The sequence below is a fragment of the Mixophyes fleayi genome, chromosome 4 (assembly GCF_038048845.1).
Source record: "Mixophyes fleayi isolate aMixFle1 chromosome 4, aMixFle1.hap1, whole genome shotgun sequence".
NCBI classification, from domain to species: Eukaryota; Metazoa; Chordata; class Amphibia; order Anura; family Limnodynastidae; genus Mixophyes; species Mixophyes fleayi.
In genome coordinates, this window is record NC_134405.1 from 111,080,899 (window position 1) to 111,097,925 (window position 17,027).

A 17,027-nucleotide genomic window follows, 5' to 3' on the forward strand; every position below is an offset into this window, starting at 1 on the left:
GTGAGGCAGAGACTGATATGAGTGACAAATATTCTCTGTACAGCGCTGCAGAATTGGGAGCGCTATATAAAAAAGGGATTATGCTAATAGGACAATTTGGTACTTATTTCCAATTTCTCAGTACCGTTAGATGCTCCTAATTTCAACATGTACACTGAATAAGTTAAGAAGTTATATTTGGTATAAAATTGTGAAGGGTTGGTAACCCAAATTTCAATGCACACAGATTTTACTGTGAATGTCGTACAAAACATACACTAAAAAATGTAGCTAGAAGTGTATTTGGTCCGTACAATTACAATGTGAATACATATGGAGGAAAAGAACCAGCATAGAGAGAAAGAGAATTGTTACTGTGAAAGTATCTATATATACAGAATAAGAACTGATATCAAGAACAAGAGAGGGTATTGTGCCGTTTTCTAATCTTACAAGAAAATCAAAACATATAACTTGGAGCTGAACTGATTATAATTTCATCACTAAGTTACACAAATCACACGTAACCTATTATACACAGTTTATGACTTATCAAGGTGGAGTATCAAAGTGATTATTGTGAGGACTCGGATCACATAACTAATAAGGCTTCTAGCACATTTATGTGACATCCTAGGTATCATAGTCACTCAGGGCAGTTGCCTGTACCATTACATCAATTTGGTCTGACTGTCTGCATACAGAGTCCCTACTATTTCCAGACACCGCTCGACAAGTGCTCACTAAAAGAAATAACTTAGACAGGTGCAGGACAATTTGTTTACGTTGGTGTCTCCCAGGCAAATCAGGCAACCCACCTTACTGCCTATCAGGGCCAGATTAAGGGTTCAGACCCCTTCACCTTCGACACCAGACTAATATGTAGTACATAAAAATGAACTCGCCCTTAATTTAAAATTCAGGGCTTGCTCTATCCACCCATGTATCCTGTAAGGTGCATTGCATTGTATTCACCAGAACACAGCTCGGGCTTAAAAATAGTTATCAAAATATCACTATTTAGGAAACTAGTGTCAGTACTGACTGTATTTGTTCCAAACATCTAATGAGGCCTGAACACATAGAAACATAGAATTTGACAGCAGATAAGAACCGCTTGGCCCATCTAGTCTGCCCATTGTTTTATTAACCTATGGTAACCTTAAACCTTATTTGATTTCTTATTCTTTATAAGGATATTCTTATGTCTATCCCAAGCATGTTTAAATTGCTCTACTGTATTAGCCTCTACCACATCTGATGGGAGGCTATTCCACTTATTCACTACCCTTTCTGTGAAGTAGTTTTTCCTCATATTTCCTCTGAACCTACTTCCCTCCAGTTTCAGTGCATGTCCCCATGTTCTGGTACTTCTCTTCCTTTGAAGAATGTTTCCCTCCTGTACCTTGTTCAAACCCTTGATATATTCGAAAGTTTCTATCATGTCCCCCCTTTCCCTTCACTGCTCCAAACTATACGTATTAAGTTCTTTTAGTCTCTCCGGGCAAGTTTTCCTCCTCAGTAGTTTCCATTATAGTGCCATTAATACTATATTTAGCCTTTGGGTTTTTGAGACCCAAGTGCATGATTTTGCATTTTTTGGGCATAAAACTGTAGTTGACACTCTCTTGACCATTCCTCTAGTCTACCTAGATCATCAATCATATGTTTTTCCCCTCCTGGTGTGTCTACCCTGTTGCATATCTTTATTGGCATCTGCATAAAGGCATACTTTCCCTTCAATATCATTTGCCATGTCTCCAATAAAGATATTAAAAAGCACTTCACTTCCTGTCTGAGCAGTGAGGAGAGATGCAGAAGAAGAGTGGTTAAAGGTAAGTGAGAGGTGTGTGTGTTGACATGGGGGCTTGTGGCAATGTAGTGTGTGTGTGATGGCACAGGGGGCTTGTGGCAATGTAGTGTGTGTGTGTGATGGTACGGGGCTTGTGGCAATGTACTGTGTGTGTGATGGTACAGGGGGCTTGTGGCAATGTAGTGTGTGTGTGATGGCACAAGGGGCTTGTGGCAATGTATTGTGTGTGTGATGGCACAAGGGACTTGTGGAAATGTAGTGTGTGTGTGTGTGTGTGATGGCACGGGGCTTGTGGCAATGTAGTGTGTGTGTGATGGCACGGGGCTTGTGGCAATGTAGTGTGTGTGTGATGGCACGGGGCTTGTGGCAATGAAGTGTGTGTGTGATGGCACGGGGCTTGTGGCAATGTAGTGTGTGTGTGATGGCACAGGGCTTGTGGTGATGTAGTGTGTGTGGTGGCACAGGGGGCTTGTGGCAATGTAATGTGTGAGGTAGGTGGTGTCTAATTAATGGGTGTTATTTTGCTTGTGCGGTAATGGTGGGCAGTTTAATTTAAAAGTGGGGTTGGTGCAGACTTATTAATGTAGGGTGGGATGATTCATTTAATGTTGGAGTGGTTTGGGTGCTATTAATTAAATGTGTGGCAGAGTTTTGGAAAAAGGATTGCTATTTCTTAAAAGTGAATGCAAGTTATTTAATGTATGGTAGTAAATAGGTTTATTTAATAAATGTGATTACAATTAATGTTGGGGTTGTTTGGGGGAAATAGGTCTTTTAATTAAAGGTGAATAAAATTATTTTACACTCTGGCTGGTTACAAGAAAGGGACACTAATAATAAAACATGAGTTGTTTTGATTTAATGTCGGACTGCATAGAGGCAGGGAGGCCTACTGTGTTCACTCATTGCTGGTATTTCTATATCTCATGTACCTATTCTATTTCCAAATAGGGACCCAACATTCCAGGATTCAGACAAGCACAACTGAGCTTAGGACACAAGCAGCAGCAACAAGTATTGAAAGCAGGAAGAACAGGTAGGAGAGAGCAGGACAGTCTGCCAATTGTCCTGATTTTGGTGGGGCAGTCCTGAGTTTGGGGACTGACCCACTCAGTCAGGACTTTGTCCCAACTACAGGGACAGTTGGGAGGAATGTCCTACTTTACACTGCTCTGCTCATGTAGGGGGAGCTGCATGCACCAAACAGTAGTGCATGCAGCATTGCTCGTGTATTTAAAGGGGGATTGGAAGAGTTGGAGAGCTACCTAGCACTGTCTAAAATTATAACCACGCCCCCATGCATGCTGGTCACGCCCACTGGTGGTGTGCCGTGAAAACCCCCCTCCTCAAATCCTGCGTTTGCCCCTGCAGGGACAGATGTAAAACCACCCATGAGGCAAAAGTGCCTTACACACCAAGATCCCCACAATTAATCATTAGTGTCAGGGATAAGCCCCTCTATCTACTCCCTGATTAGATATCTTATCATATATTCCAACAGTTATACAATATATGACCTCTATTTTGTCAGGAAACCGCTCCTGAACCCCTTTATCTGTCACAAACCGCCCTCTGCGCACTTGTGACTTGGAAGCTTACTGGGAACACACAGGATTCCAACACAAATCTCACACTCACCTCTCTCTAAGGTTAAAGATTTCGCTGGTCCCTTTTCCCAACACAGATGCATGCTTCACACCTCTCAGCAACTGCCACCAGCTACATATAAGGCCCGTAGCAAACCTATGACTTAATCACCCATTTGTGCACACTCTGAGCCCTGGTAGCTAAATAGATAACCCTTCGCACACTGGTTTCTAAAAAGTTAATCTAGCCAAGCAATCTGTCTCTTCTGAACAGGCAATTAATTTGTTTAGAGCAATAAGGACAGAACTATTAAATTTTAGATTTAATATACAAAAAGTACAATGCTTACATATAATAAAAAAACAGATAAAGATTTGACATACAAGTAAGAAAATTGCAAACAGTTATAAAAACAAATGGGATGAAAGTACAGAGCATCACAAACATATAATAATCCGTATGCCTGGTGCAAGAAGAAAAGATGGACAGTTCTACAATTAGATTGATCCCCAAGAAGCTGACAGTTTGGGGGGTTGTGGCCTGTGACACTTTTTAAATCACCATTTGCATGTTGCCTGATTTACTAACCAATTCTACTATGTGATCTATTTTTTCTGTAGAGTGTTACATCGATCCAATTTTATCATGTGATTTTAGCTGTTCCCGGTACCTGTCATTCACAACCCTGGTGTGATTTCTGCTCCTCAGTATGTAGTGACACCCAGATTCTCCAAAATATGAACTATGAAGGCATTTCCTTTCAAGTTAATATTTCTATATACCTACATAAAGAGCCTACAGGTTTTACAGGACTCTCCAAGATTCTCACCTAGGCATATGGTTCTCGAATTAACACCGAGTGGTTAGCTTGTGTTTACAATATCTATTGAAAGGAAGTCAATTAGCTAGTGGAAAATATGATAAAAAAACAATGGATGTCTGATCTGCATATCTTAAGCTGGTGTCCTGAGTTGAAAATCAGGTTAATTTATGTATCAATGCAAGACATCCAATATTCTATTTCATCATATCAGATTTATGCTCTTATCCTGACAATTAGCATTTTGGAGTTAAGTGTTAATAGAAGCTACTAAATTACATATTTTTATTCTTAGGAAAACTGTTTCATTGCTTCAATCCTATGAAACATTAACAAAGCAGCTGTGACATAATGTTTACTTACCACTGTAGGTGTAGATAAGTTTGGATTCCACGAATCGCACTTTCAGGTTGTGTAGAACAGCTGGTTCATGCAAATAACTTAGAGCAGTGAGGTCATTTTCTCCTACAAGAATGTCTGGATTTCTAAGGGGTGGCAGACCCTTCTCAATAATATATTTCAAGTCCTATAATGATAACAATGATACATTATATTTACTTTCACTGAGATTACTATGCTTTCAAATGAATAAGAGGAAACAATTAAAATGTAAGTAGTTACTTAGAGAATATTTTATCAGGATATCACTGAACATGTTTAGATTACAAAAGCTGTGTTACTTACAAATTCACAAGCAGTTAATAAATATTTTGATTACCCCACTAGCAATAACAATAATCAATACACCATTGTTTAGTAATCTCCATCAAAGAAACAAGCATTTAATGCTCATGTTAATTAATGAAAATTTAACACAAAATGATTGGACCTCTGCACCAGATTCAGTTATTTGTCAATTGGACTAATAGAAGTCTCATGGGAAAAATAGGGTGTGTCTGAGTGAATAGTGGACATGGTTTCCTTGGTACAGGGCGGTGGTAGTCATTTTACCAACATTCCACACACCAACACTACTTACCCCAACCTAGTTATTACGAAAGTGGGATCCGCGACATGTTGATCTTCCCGACTGTTAAAAAAGCTGACTTATAAGAATTTCTAAAGATTCACAGCCCGCCACACACAATTATGTCACTTGTGAACGCGACACTATTACCGCTGGTCTTAAGGGGACACTGTAACTATGAGCCGGCTAGAGAATGTACAAGGATTAGTAAAAAGCATAGTGAAGATCAACATGTCGCGGATCCCAATTTCGTAAAAACTAGGTTGGGGTAAGTAGTGTCGGTGTGTTAAATACCGTGATTTAGTACCCAACCCGAACAGGGGTGAGACTTATTGGCCCTAATTCATTAAGGAATGTAAAGCAAAAAAAAAGGAGTAACTTTGCATCTTGGCAAAACCATGTTGCATTGGAGGAGAATGTAAATTTAAAATGTGAGGACAGATTTATAGTTGAGGTGGGGCATATCTTAGAACAACTTTTAAAATGGCAGTGTAAAAATAAAGCTATCAAGTATTTGCGTCCTACATGAAAAAAACAGCCGTTTTTTTTCTTATATGCAGAATAATAAACTCATTTGCCATTTGCACCCGTTGAATTGCAACATGGTTTTGTCAAGGTGTAACATTGGCGGCAGGTAGGCCCCGCCCCCATTAACGCGAGTGCTGCATCATTGGTTGGGGGCGTGGCCAAGGCACAGCACGCCAGGAGACAGAGGTGGTCAGGTGGTAGTTAGAGTCTATAAAGACTCTGTCATTTTGCAGCCGGGATCTGGAAGGGAGGTAGTGGTCCTGGGTCCCCGGCAAATGAGGGGGGGCTCGGCAGGTGCCGTGAGCCGCCACATAAATACAGGACTCTGTAAGGGGACTGTGCCCCCAGCAAATAGCGCCTGGAAGGGCAATAAAGTAGGGGGGGAGGCGCGAGATGGCACTGACAGATCTCCCTGAGGGGAGTGAAAGCTCTCATTGATCAAGGGCAGCAAGAGAGCCCTAAAGTGGGGAACAGATATGCAGAGGAGGATCCTCACCATTAGGGGTACCCCAGAAGAGGCACCAATGTGGACAGTGTGCATGGAGTGATAAAACACTTGTATGGCAGTGGGCAAGAGGGGGAGAGTACCCCACTACAAAGGCCAGCAGAAAGGTAGAGCCTTTGGAGAAGCTGCTGAAAAAGTGTGCCTGAGTGAGAAAGGCATGGATGGACGGCAGCCAGAGACCCTGGAGGGATGAGTGAGTGGCAGCTGCCACGGAAGCACGTCTGTACGACAACAGGGGGGAAAGAGAGTCCCTGGATAGAGTCCCAAGGAGTGTTAGCAACAGGGGAGAGAGTTCCTGGCCAGATGCCCTGTTAGACTGATTTAAATGTCCTAAGCAGAAGGGAAAGTGCCATGTGTAACAGTACGGTTGGACTCTGCAGCCAGAGGAGTACTGTGAGCCAGCAAGACAGTATGGGGCATATTCAATTACGATTCGCGGCCGCAGGGGTCCCGGTACCGCAACATCGTGAATTTCTGTGCGCACCGTGGGGTGTGCACACAGAAATCCGCGATATTGCGCTACCTTAATGACACTTTATATGCGCAGCCACATGGAATCGCGGCCGCGAATAGGAATTGAATATGCCCCAATATGTCTAAAAGAAAGTGATGCAGAAATCCCTGACAATTCGGATGTGCAACATCTATAAAATATTCTGAAAGTGTTCCCCAAATAGTTAAATGCAGTTTCAGCAGAGAGATGAGGGGAGGTCCCTGGAAATGGGGAATTACTCTGTACAGCACCAATAGGAGCCCCCTTGGAAAGACCCCCCATACTTGAGGGGGAGTCACTGCGTGAAGGCAGTGTGGCAACAAGTTGAAAAGGAGGGACCCCGACGTAGGGGATGGTGCGTACGAGCGTAGTGTGAGAACCTCTGGACCATGCCTACCGTCTGCCTGTGTATATGATTGGATCTGCTGATGATGTGTAATGACTGTTCCTACAACATCGGGTGCGTGAACTCTTAGAAATATTTTATTGCAGCAAAGTGTGTGCTGGAGGAGTTAAAGTGGTCACATAACCTTTATCTGCAACCGTTATGCTCTTTTGTGCTGGAGGAGAAGAGGAGTTCAATAAAGTGTTTACCTGTCTTGAACTGAAATGACCTGGAGCCCAATATTTCATTGCACTGCTCCACACCACTGCACTAGGGTCTGCCCACATGTGACTGTGTTAAACGCCCCTATATATTCGGGGGAGGGGGGGTCATCTGGTATTGGTTGCTCGTACCCACCAGCTAGCTGGAGCAAAACGTACTGACTGAGTATTACAATATGGCCTACAGAACGACCCTTCACAAAGGTTCAAAGTTACTAATTTTTTTGTTTTATTTTCCTTAATGAATCAGGCCCATTGTGTCCAACTTTTTTATTTAATAATGTTGGTATGATCAGAGCCAGGCTATTTTAATGACTAAATAGGAGATATCAGGGACCTAATGTTTTTGGTGGGTGGAACTACACCCAAACCAATGAAACAAGAGAACAACAAAAATTGGGGGTTCCACTTGGCTTAGTGTAAAGCAGGGTAATCTTATTTATCTAGTAATTAAAGATATTTTTCGAGAGAGGACGCATGTTTTAGGGACTTTCTGTAAAGTGCCATTTAGATGCTATACAGAATGGCATGGGGGGTATGTGATTAAACATTTATTTCATGTATTATTACTCATTTGTCACACAAGCCATGGCTTCTGGTGCAGATAGAATGGTTATACCTACTATGTATATATAATAATGCATACAGAGGTTACATTAACACTAGGCCTTACAGAGCCATCTTCCAAGCATAAATGTAGCACACCGTCCCCAATCTTCAAGTCCTTTGTAATCTCAGCAGATTTCCACACTTCATCTGCATCAGGGATCCAAACTCGGTTATACTAGAAAGAAAAGGACATGGTTGCAATTAGATCAGTTAACAATATAATGTGACAAGACTACATTCACTAAACACTTGTCATACATACTGCTTAGACAAACGTTTGACTGTATTGTGCTTCTATCCTTTCAGTCAGCAAATAGTTTAAACAAGGTATGCAAAATTCACAGTATCTAACAATTACTCAGATGCAGCAGTTTCATCAGCCACAGGCTATCTCCTGTAGATTCCTACAGAATGAAAACAATTAACCAACGCCTGCATAGCATAGACCAAGGAACTATGTAAACGCATAATTCAGAATTACTAATGCAGTCTTTTTTACTGACATTTGTTGCAATATTGATGGGCTGCATTTCCCTATCAATGTCCTTTGTTCTAACATATTGGTAACTGCTGCAGACTGATAAAGTTCATAACCAAAATGCAGTGATGAATTGGCCGTAGGTCTCAACGGTAGGGTAGGCTGCTTCAGACATCTTTTTTTTATTTTTTTTATTTTGAGGTAAGAAGTACAATAAAAGAATATGAATACATACAAAGATGCTTGTTGAAAGGAACTAACCATAGATTTGTATGCAGTCTTTCAATAGCAGATTAAAGACCGTATGGTCAGGTAAGACATAGGAACACTGAACCAAATAAAACATAACAAGACAAGACGAGGCAAAGGTGCAGGGCAGTCTCTTCCCAAACCATCATTGTAGCTAAGATGGAGTCAATGAAATTGGAGGGTTAACTGCACACATACGTAGTTCGAACCAAACTGTATTATGAAAGTTCTTCCAAATTTGTGTACGAAGATTACGTGGAAGAATATCAATCACAAAAAAACCTTTACTCTAGAGCTCTTTTGCAATAAAGTTTCAATCCAGTCCATTCTAAAGATGTAATATAATTTTTCTCGGAAAAGTGTAAATGTGGGAGGGATAATTTGGGCCCAGACCTGAAGTATACTCTTCCTAGCTGCAGCCGAGATAGCAAGAAGCAACTTACCACAACCCTTAGTAATCTTACAATCTAAGTGGGTAATAGAGAACCTCCAGATCCGGGTCCAAAAACTTTAATTAAGGGGCAATCCCAAAAACAATGCACCAGGTCCGCACATGGGAAGCCACACTTCGGGCAATGGTGAGTGTCAGATAGGCCACTATGAAAACACCTGGAAGGGGACAAATATGCTTTGTGGTATATATTTAAAAACATCTCCGAATAAGTCATAGCTGGCATCATTTTTGTAGTACGGGCTAAAGCCTTTAAAAGAACATCCGAGGTCAAGGATTGGAATCGTTCTTGCCTTTGGCTAATACCCGGTTTAGCTGTCTCATAATCAAAATGTAAATGCAATAAAGAGTAGTGGACTGAGATTGATTGATGAGTCGGGACAGGTTTCAATAATATGGTGTCAAGTGAGTTATCCCTGTCTACTTGGGAGAATTTATGAAGTACGGTGCTGATATAATGTTGACATTGAAAATAAGCTAGAGGTTGAGAATGAAGAAAAGGATAAATTGCAATAGCTTGGGCATGAGACATAGGCTTGCGGGCATTTCTATCTATCAATGGTCTAATTATATTAATACCTGATTCTGCCCAACTAGTGAAGGGGCTGGAAGCCATGCCGTCCTGAAATTCCGGGTTATGGAGAAGGGGAAGATAGAAAGATGCATGTGGATTAGTTTTGAACATGCAACATAACTGATACCAAAGTTTACGAGTGGTCATCAGCAATGGATTATTAAGGACATAGTCTGGTTTACCATCTCCATGATTACCAGACATAGTCTGGTAATCATGGAGATGTAAGAATGCTCGTAAGTTAATATCCGGAAGAAAGCCTTGATCAAGTATGGTATTAGTGTAGATGGCAGTATTATGTAACCAATCTCTAAGGTGTCTCAACTAGGGATGAGCGCACTCGGATTTATGAAATCCGAGCCCACCCGAACGTTGCGGATCCGAGTCGGATCCGAGACAAATCCGGGTATTGGCGCCAAATTCAAATGTGAAACTGAGGCTCTGACTCATAATCCCGTTGTCGGATCTCGCGATACTCGGATCCTATAAATTCCCCGCTAGTCGCCGCCATCTTCACTCGGGCATTGATCAGGGTAGAGGGAGGGTGTGTTAGGTGGTCCTCTGTGCTGTTTAGTGCTGTGCTGTTTAGTGCTGTGCTGTGCTGTGCTGTGCTGTGCTGTGCTGTGCTGTGTTCTGCAGTATCAGTCCAGTGGTGCTGTGTGCTGTGCTCTGTCCTTCTGAGGTCAGTGGTGCTGCTGGGTCCTGTGCTGTGTCCTGTTCAGTCCAGTGGTGCTGTGTCCTGTGCTCTGTGCTTCTAAGGGCATAGTTATTTCCCCAATATTCCCCTGTGTTTAAAAAAATAAAAAAAAGTTTTTTTAAAAAATACCAAAAACTACTTTAATTTTTTTTAATTACCACAAAATTTGCACAACCAATCCTGCAGTATAAGCCCATTGGTACTGCAATATTACCAAGTTCACACATTCAGCAGTAAAAGTCCAGTGGTACTGCAATATTACAAAGTTTACACATTCTGCAGTATCAGTCCAGTGGTGCTGTGTCCTGTGCTCTGTCCTGCTGAGTTCCGTAGTGCTGCTGGGTCCTGTGCCGTGTCCTGTTCAGTCCAGTGGTGCTGTGTCCTGTGCTCTGTGCTTCTAAGGGCATAGTTATTTCCCCACTATTCCCAAGTTTTTTAAAAATAAAAAAAAAGTAAAAAAAAATAAAAAATTTAAAAAAAAAAAATATATAATAATTATAACCAAATTTGCAAAACCAATCCAGCAGTATAAGTCCATTGGTACTGCAATATTACCAAGTTCACACATTCTGCAGTATCTTGTGCTACATATAATGGAGACCAAAAATTTGGAGGATAAAGTAGGGAAAGATCAAGACCCACTTCCTCCTAATGCTGAAGCTGCTGCCACTAGTCATGACATAGACGATGAAATGCCATCAACGTCGTCTTCCAAGCCCGATGCCCAATCTCGTAGTACCGGGCATGTAAAATCCAAAAAGCCCAAGTTAAGAAAAAGTAGCAAAAAGAGAAACTTAAAATCATCTGAGGAGAAACGTAAAGTTGCCAATATGCCATTTACGACACGGAGTGGCAAGGAACGGCTTAGGCCCTGGCCCGTGTTCATGACTAGTGGTTCAGCTTCACCCACGGATCTTAGCCCTCCTCCTCCTCCCCCCCCCTACAAAAAATTGAAGAGAGTTATGCTGTCAGCAACAAAACAGCAAACAACTCTGCCTTCTAAAGAGAAATTATCACAAATCCACAAGGCGAGTCCAAGGATGTTGGTGGTTGTCAAGCCTGACCTTCCCATCACTGTACGGGAAGAGGTGGCTCGGGAGGAGGCTATTGATGATGTAGCTGGCGCTGTGGAGGAACTTGATGATGAGGATGGTGATGTGGTTATTGTAAATGAGGCACCAGGGGGGGAAACAGTCCATGGGATGAAAAAGCCCATCGTCATGCCTGGTCAGAAGACCAAAAAATGCACCTCTTCGGTCTGGAGTTATTTTTATCCAAATCCAGACAACCAATGTATGGCCATATGTAGCTTATGTAAAGCTCAAATAAGCAGGGGTAAGGATCTTGCCCACCTAGGAACATCCTCCCTTATACGTCACCTGAATAACTTTCATAGTTCAGTGGTTAGTTCAGGAACTGGGGCTAGGACCCTCATCGGTACAGGGACACCTAAATCCCGTGGTCCAGTTGGATACACACCAGCAACACCCTCCTCGTCAACTTCCTCCACAATCTCCATCAGATTCAGTCCTGCAGCCCAAGTCAGCAGCCAGACTGAGTCCTCCTCAATACGGGATTCATCCGAGGAATCCTGCAGCGGTACGCCTACTACTGCCACTGCTGCTGTTGCTGCTGTTAGTCGGTCATCTTCCCAGAGGGGAAGTCGTAAGACCGCTAAGTCTTTCACAAAACAATTGACCGTCCAACAGTCGTTTGCCATGACCACAAAATACGATAGTAGTCACCCTATTGCAAAGCGTATAACTGCGGCTGTAACTGCAATGTTGGTGTTAGACGTGCGCCCGGTGTCCGCCATCAGTGGAGTGGGATTTAGAGGGTTGATGGAGGTATTGTGTCCCCGGTACCAAATCCCCTCGAGATTCCACTTCACTAGGCAGGCGATACCAAAAATGTACAGAGAAGTACGATCAAGTGTCCTCAGTGCTCTTAAAAATGCGGTTGTACCCACTGTCCACTTAACCACGGACATGTGGACAAGTGGTTCTGGGCAAACGAAGGACTATATGACTGTGACAGCCCACTGGGTAGATGCATCCCCTTCCGCAGCAACAGCAACAGCTGCATCAGTAGCAGCATCTACAAAATGGCTGCTCATGCAAAGGCAGGCAACATTGTGTATTACAGGCTTTAATAAGAGGCACAACGCTGACAACATATTAGAGAAAATGAGGGAAATTATCTCCCAGTGGCTTACCCCACTTAGACTCTCATGGGGATTTGTGGTGTCAGACAATGCCAGTAACATTGTGCGGGCATTAAATATGGGCAATTTCCAGCACGTCCCATGTTTTGCCCACACCATTAATTTGGTGGTGCAGCATTACCTCAAGAGTGACAGGGGTGTGCAGGAGATGCTTGCGGTGGCGCGCAAAATTGCTGGACACTTTCGGCATTCAGCCAGTGCCTACCGCAGACTAGAGGCACATCAAAAAAGCATGAACCTGCCCTGCCATCACCTCAAACAAGAGGTTGTGACGCGCTGGAACTCCACCCTCTATATGCTGCAGAGGATGGAGGAGCAGCAAAAGGCCATTCAGGCCTACACAGCCACCTACGACATAGGCAAAGGAGTGGGGATGCGCCTCAGTCAAGCGCAGTGGAGACTGATTTCCGTGTTGTGCAAGGTTCTGCAGCCATTTGAACTTGCCACACGAGAAGTCAGTTCCGACACTGCCAGCTTGAGTCAGGTCATTCCCCTGATCAGGCTGTTGCAGAAGCAGCTGGAGAAAGTGAGGGAGGAGCTGGTAAGCCATTGCGATTACACCAAGCATGTAGCTCTTGTGGATGTAGCCCTTCGTACGCTTTGCCAGGATCCGAGGGTGGTCACTCTTTTAAAGTCAGAGGAATACATTCTGGCCACCGTGCTCGATCCTCGGTTTAAAGCGTATGTTGTGTCTCTGTTTCCGGCGGACACAAGTCTACAGCGGTGCAAAGACCTGCTGGTCAGGAGATTGTCCTCTGAAGAGGACCGTGACATGCCAACAGCTCCACCCTCATTTTCTTCCACATCTATGGCTGCGAGGAAAAAGCTCAGTTTTCCCAAAAGAGGCACTGGCGGGGATGCTGATAACATCTGGTCCGGACTGAAGGACCTGCCAACCATTGCAGACATGTCTACTCTCGCTGCATTGGATGCTGTCACAATAGAAAAAATTGTGGATGATTACTTTGCTGACACCATCCAAGTAGACATGTCAGACAGTCCATATTGTTACTGGCAGGAAAAAAAGGCAGTTTGGAAGCCCCTGTACAAACTGGCTCTATTTTACCTGAGTTGTCCCCCCTCCAGTGTGTACTCGGAAAGAGTTTTTAGTGCAGCGGGGAACCTGGTCAGTGAGCGGCGAAGGAGGTTGCTTCCTCACAACGTTGAAAAAATGATGTTTATAAAAATGAATAATCAATTCCTCAATGAAGTACAGCACTGCCCTCCAGATACTACAGAGGGACCTGTGGTTGTGGAGTCCAGCGGGGACGAATTGATAATGTGTGATGAGGAGGAAGTACACACTGTAGGGGGAGAGGAATCAGAGGTTGAGGATGAGGACGACATCTTGCCTCAGTAGAGCCTGTTTAGTCTGTACAGGGAGAGATGAATAGCTTTTTTGGTGTGGGGGCCCAAACAAACCAATCATTTCAGCCAAAGTTGTTTGGTAGGCCCTGTCGCTGAAATGATTGGTTTGTTAAAGTGTGCATGTCCTATTTAAACAACATAAGGGTGGGTGTGAGGGCCCAAGGACAATTCCATCTTGGACCTTTTTTTTTTGCATTATATGACCAATCAACAGTCGTTTGCCATGTTCAAAAAGTAAAACCAAATTTAAAAAAATACAAGAAATTAAACCAAAAGTAAAATGCCGTGTCATAATTTAAAACAAGAGGTATTGACGTGCTCTAAAACTACTGTATTGTTGTTTATATTTTATAAACACTACACTTGAAAGCTTGAGTCTTTCAATAAAAAAGTAACTGTCCATTGCACGAATATTTGCAACAGGGACAATTTTAGGGTTAAGAAAGTCAACTAATAACACTTCGACGCTGTCTGTCTTTATAAACACTACACTTGGAAGTTGGAGGAGGTATTGTGGCCCCGGCACCAAATTTACTACCGGGGCCACTCCACTGTGCAGTCCATATTTAGGTGTATCAGATATTAAACAACGGTGACAGTTGATGCCCAATTTTTTAATTATATTGTGGCCTCGGTACCAAATTGTGTACCGGGGCCACCACACTACGCAGTCAAGATAGATAGATGCGTATCATAGATAAAGTACATTCAGTGGTGTGGGGCAAATTGAAAAATATTCAAAATGCACTGACATTATCAAAAACAAGAGGTTGTCACACGCTAAAACTCCAACATGTATATGATGGAGAGGATGGAGGAGCAGCCGTATGTGTAGTGTAATGCAGACCTGTTGAAGGTTTTTTATATATTTTATTGTGGTGCCCAGTGCCCACTCCTCTACGCAGTCCAGGTACATTTATTGGTGCGATTCATAAAAGTTCAGGGTTTTTAAGATATTGTGGTGACCCACTCCTCTACGCAGTCCAGGTACATTTATTGGTGCGATTCATAAAAGTTCAGGGTTTTTAATATATTGTGGTGACGCACTCCTCTACGCAGTCCAGGTACATTTATTGGTGCGATTCATAAAAGTTCAGGGTTTTTAATATATATTGTGGTGACCCACTCCTCTACGCAGTCCAGGTACATTTATTGGTGCGATTCATAAAAGTTCAGGGTTTTTAAGATATTGTGGTGACCCACTCCTCTACGCAGTCCAGGTACATTTATTGGTGCGATTCATAAAAGTTCAGGGTTTTTAATATATATTGTGGTGACCCACTCCTCTACGCAGTCCAGGTACATTTATTGGTGCGATTCATAAAAGTTCAGGGTTTTTAATATATATTGTGGTGACCCACTCCTCTACGCAGTCCAGGTACATTTATTGGTGCGATTCATAAAAGTTCTGAGTTTTTAAGATATTGTGGTGACCCACTCCTCTACGCAGTCCAGGTACATTTATTGGTGCGAATCATAAAAGTTCAGGGTTTTTAATATATATTGTGGTGACCCACTCCTCTACGCAGTCCAGGTACATTTATTGGTGCGATTCATAAAAGTTCAGGGTTTTTAAGATATTGTGGTGACCCACTCCTCTACGCAGTCCAGGTACATTTATTGGTGCGATTCATAAAAGTTCAGGGTTTTTAATATATTGTGGTGACCCACTCCTCTACGCAGTCCAGGTACATTTATTGGTGCGATTCCTAAAAGTTCAGGGTTTTTAATATATATTGTGGTGACCCACTCCTCTACGCAGTCCAGGTACATTTATTGGTGCGATTCATAAAAGTTCAGGGTTTTTAAGTTATTGTGGTGACCCACTCCTCTACGCAGTCCAGGTACATTTATTGGTGCGAATCATAAAAGTTCAGGGTTTTTAATATATATTGTGGTGACCCACTCCTCTACGCAGTCCAGGTACATTTATTGGTGCGATTCATAAAAGTTCAGGGTTTTTAAGATATTGTGGTGACCCACTCCTCTACGCAGTCCAGGTACATTTATTGGTGCGATTCATAAAAGTTCAGGGTTTTTAATATATATTGTGGTGACCCACTCCTCTACGCAGTCCAGGTACATTTATTGGTGCGATTCATAAAAGTTCAGGGTTTTTAATATATATTGTGGTGACCCACTCCTCTACGCAGTCCAGGTACATTTATTGGTGCGATTCATAAAAGTTCAGCATTTTTAATATATATTGTGGTGACCCACTCCTCTACGCAGTCCAGAAAGATACCTTGTTGCAACGTTTTGGACTAATAACTATATTGTGAGGTGTTCAGAATACACTGTAAATTAGTGGAAATGCTTGTTATTGAATGTTATTGAGGTTAATAATAGCCTAGGAGTGAAAATAAGCCCAAAAGCTTGATTTTTAAACTTTTTATGTTTTTTTGCAAAAAAATCCGAATCCAAAACCTTAAATCCGAACCGAGACCTTTCGTCAAGTGTTTTGCGAGACAAATCCGAACCTCAAAAATAACGAAAATCCGGATCCAAAACACAAAACACGAGACCTCAAAAGTCGCCGGTGCACATCCCTAGTCTCAACTGAGCTGCTTGGTTATAGCGAGTAATGTTCGGCAGTTTGAGACCTCCCCGATCCCTCGGCTGCTGGAGCTTCATCAACCCAATTCTCGTTTTTTTATTATTCCAGATGAAGCGGCGGAAGGCCGTGTTAAGTCTATTAGAATCTGAATTTGTTAACAATAGAGGTAACATTTGGAGAGGATACAAGAGTCTATGAAATGTTATCATTTTTATTAAATTTATTCAACCACCATAAGAAAGAGTTAATTTGCTCCAACTTGTGAGTTTTCGCTCAGCTGCCACAATCGCCTTAGACACATTAAGATTATATAATGAAGTGATATTCTTTGAGAAAAGGACCCCTAAGTATGGCATAGACGACCCTGCCCATAACAGAGGAATATTGTGTGCCCAAGACGGTTTAGTGACCTCCCTACGCAAATAAATAGCTGTTGATTTCTCAAAGTTAACTCTGAACCCCATAACAGTACCTATTTCCAAAATGCATTCCATCAATGGTTGAAGGGACACATCCGGAATG

The 17,027-nt window shown here is 42.4% G+C and overlaps 1 protein-coding gene across 2 annotated transcripts in view; it reads right to left on the reverse strand.

Moving 5' to 3' along the window:
• MYO5C (myosin VC) overlaps positions 1-17,027 on the reverse strand; it is a 166,060-nt gene that overhangs the window by 125,645 nt on the left and 23,388 nt on the right. For both annotated transcript variants that reach the window (XM_075208009.1, XM_075208007.1), the window contains exons 2-3: positions 7,972-8,082; positions 4,563-4,725 (exon numbers count right to left, since the gene is read on the reverse strand). In XM_075208009.1, the coding sequence (XP_075064110.1) occupies positions 4,563-4,725; positions 7,972-8,082 (274 nt within the window). The remainder of the gene's footprint in view (positions 1-4,562; positions 4,726-7,971; positions 8,083-17,027) is intronic.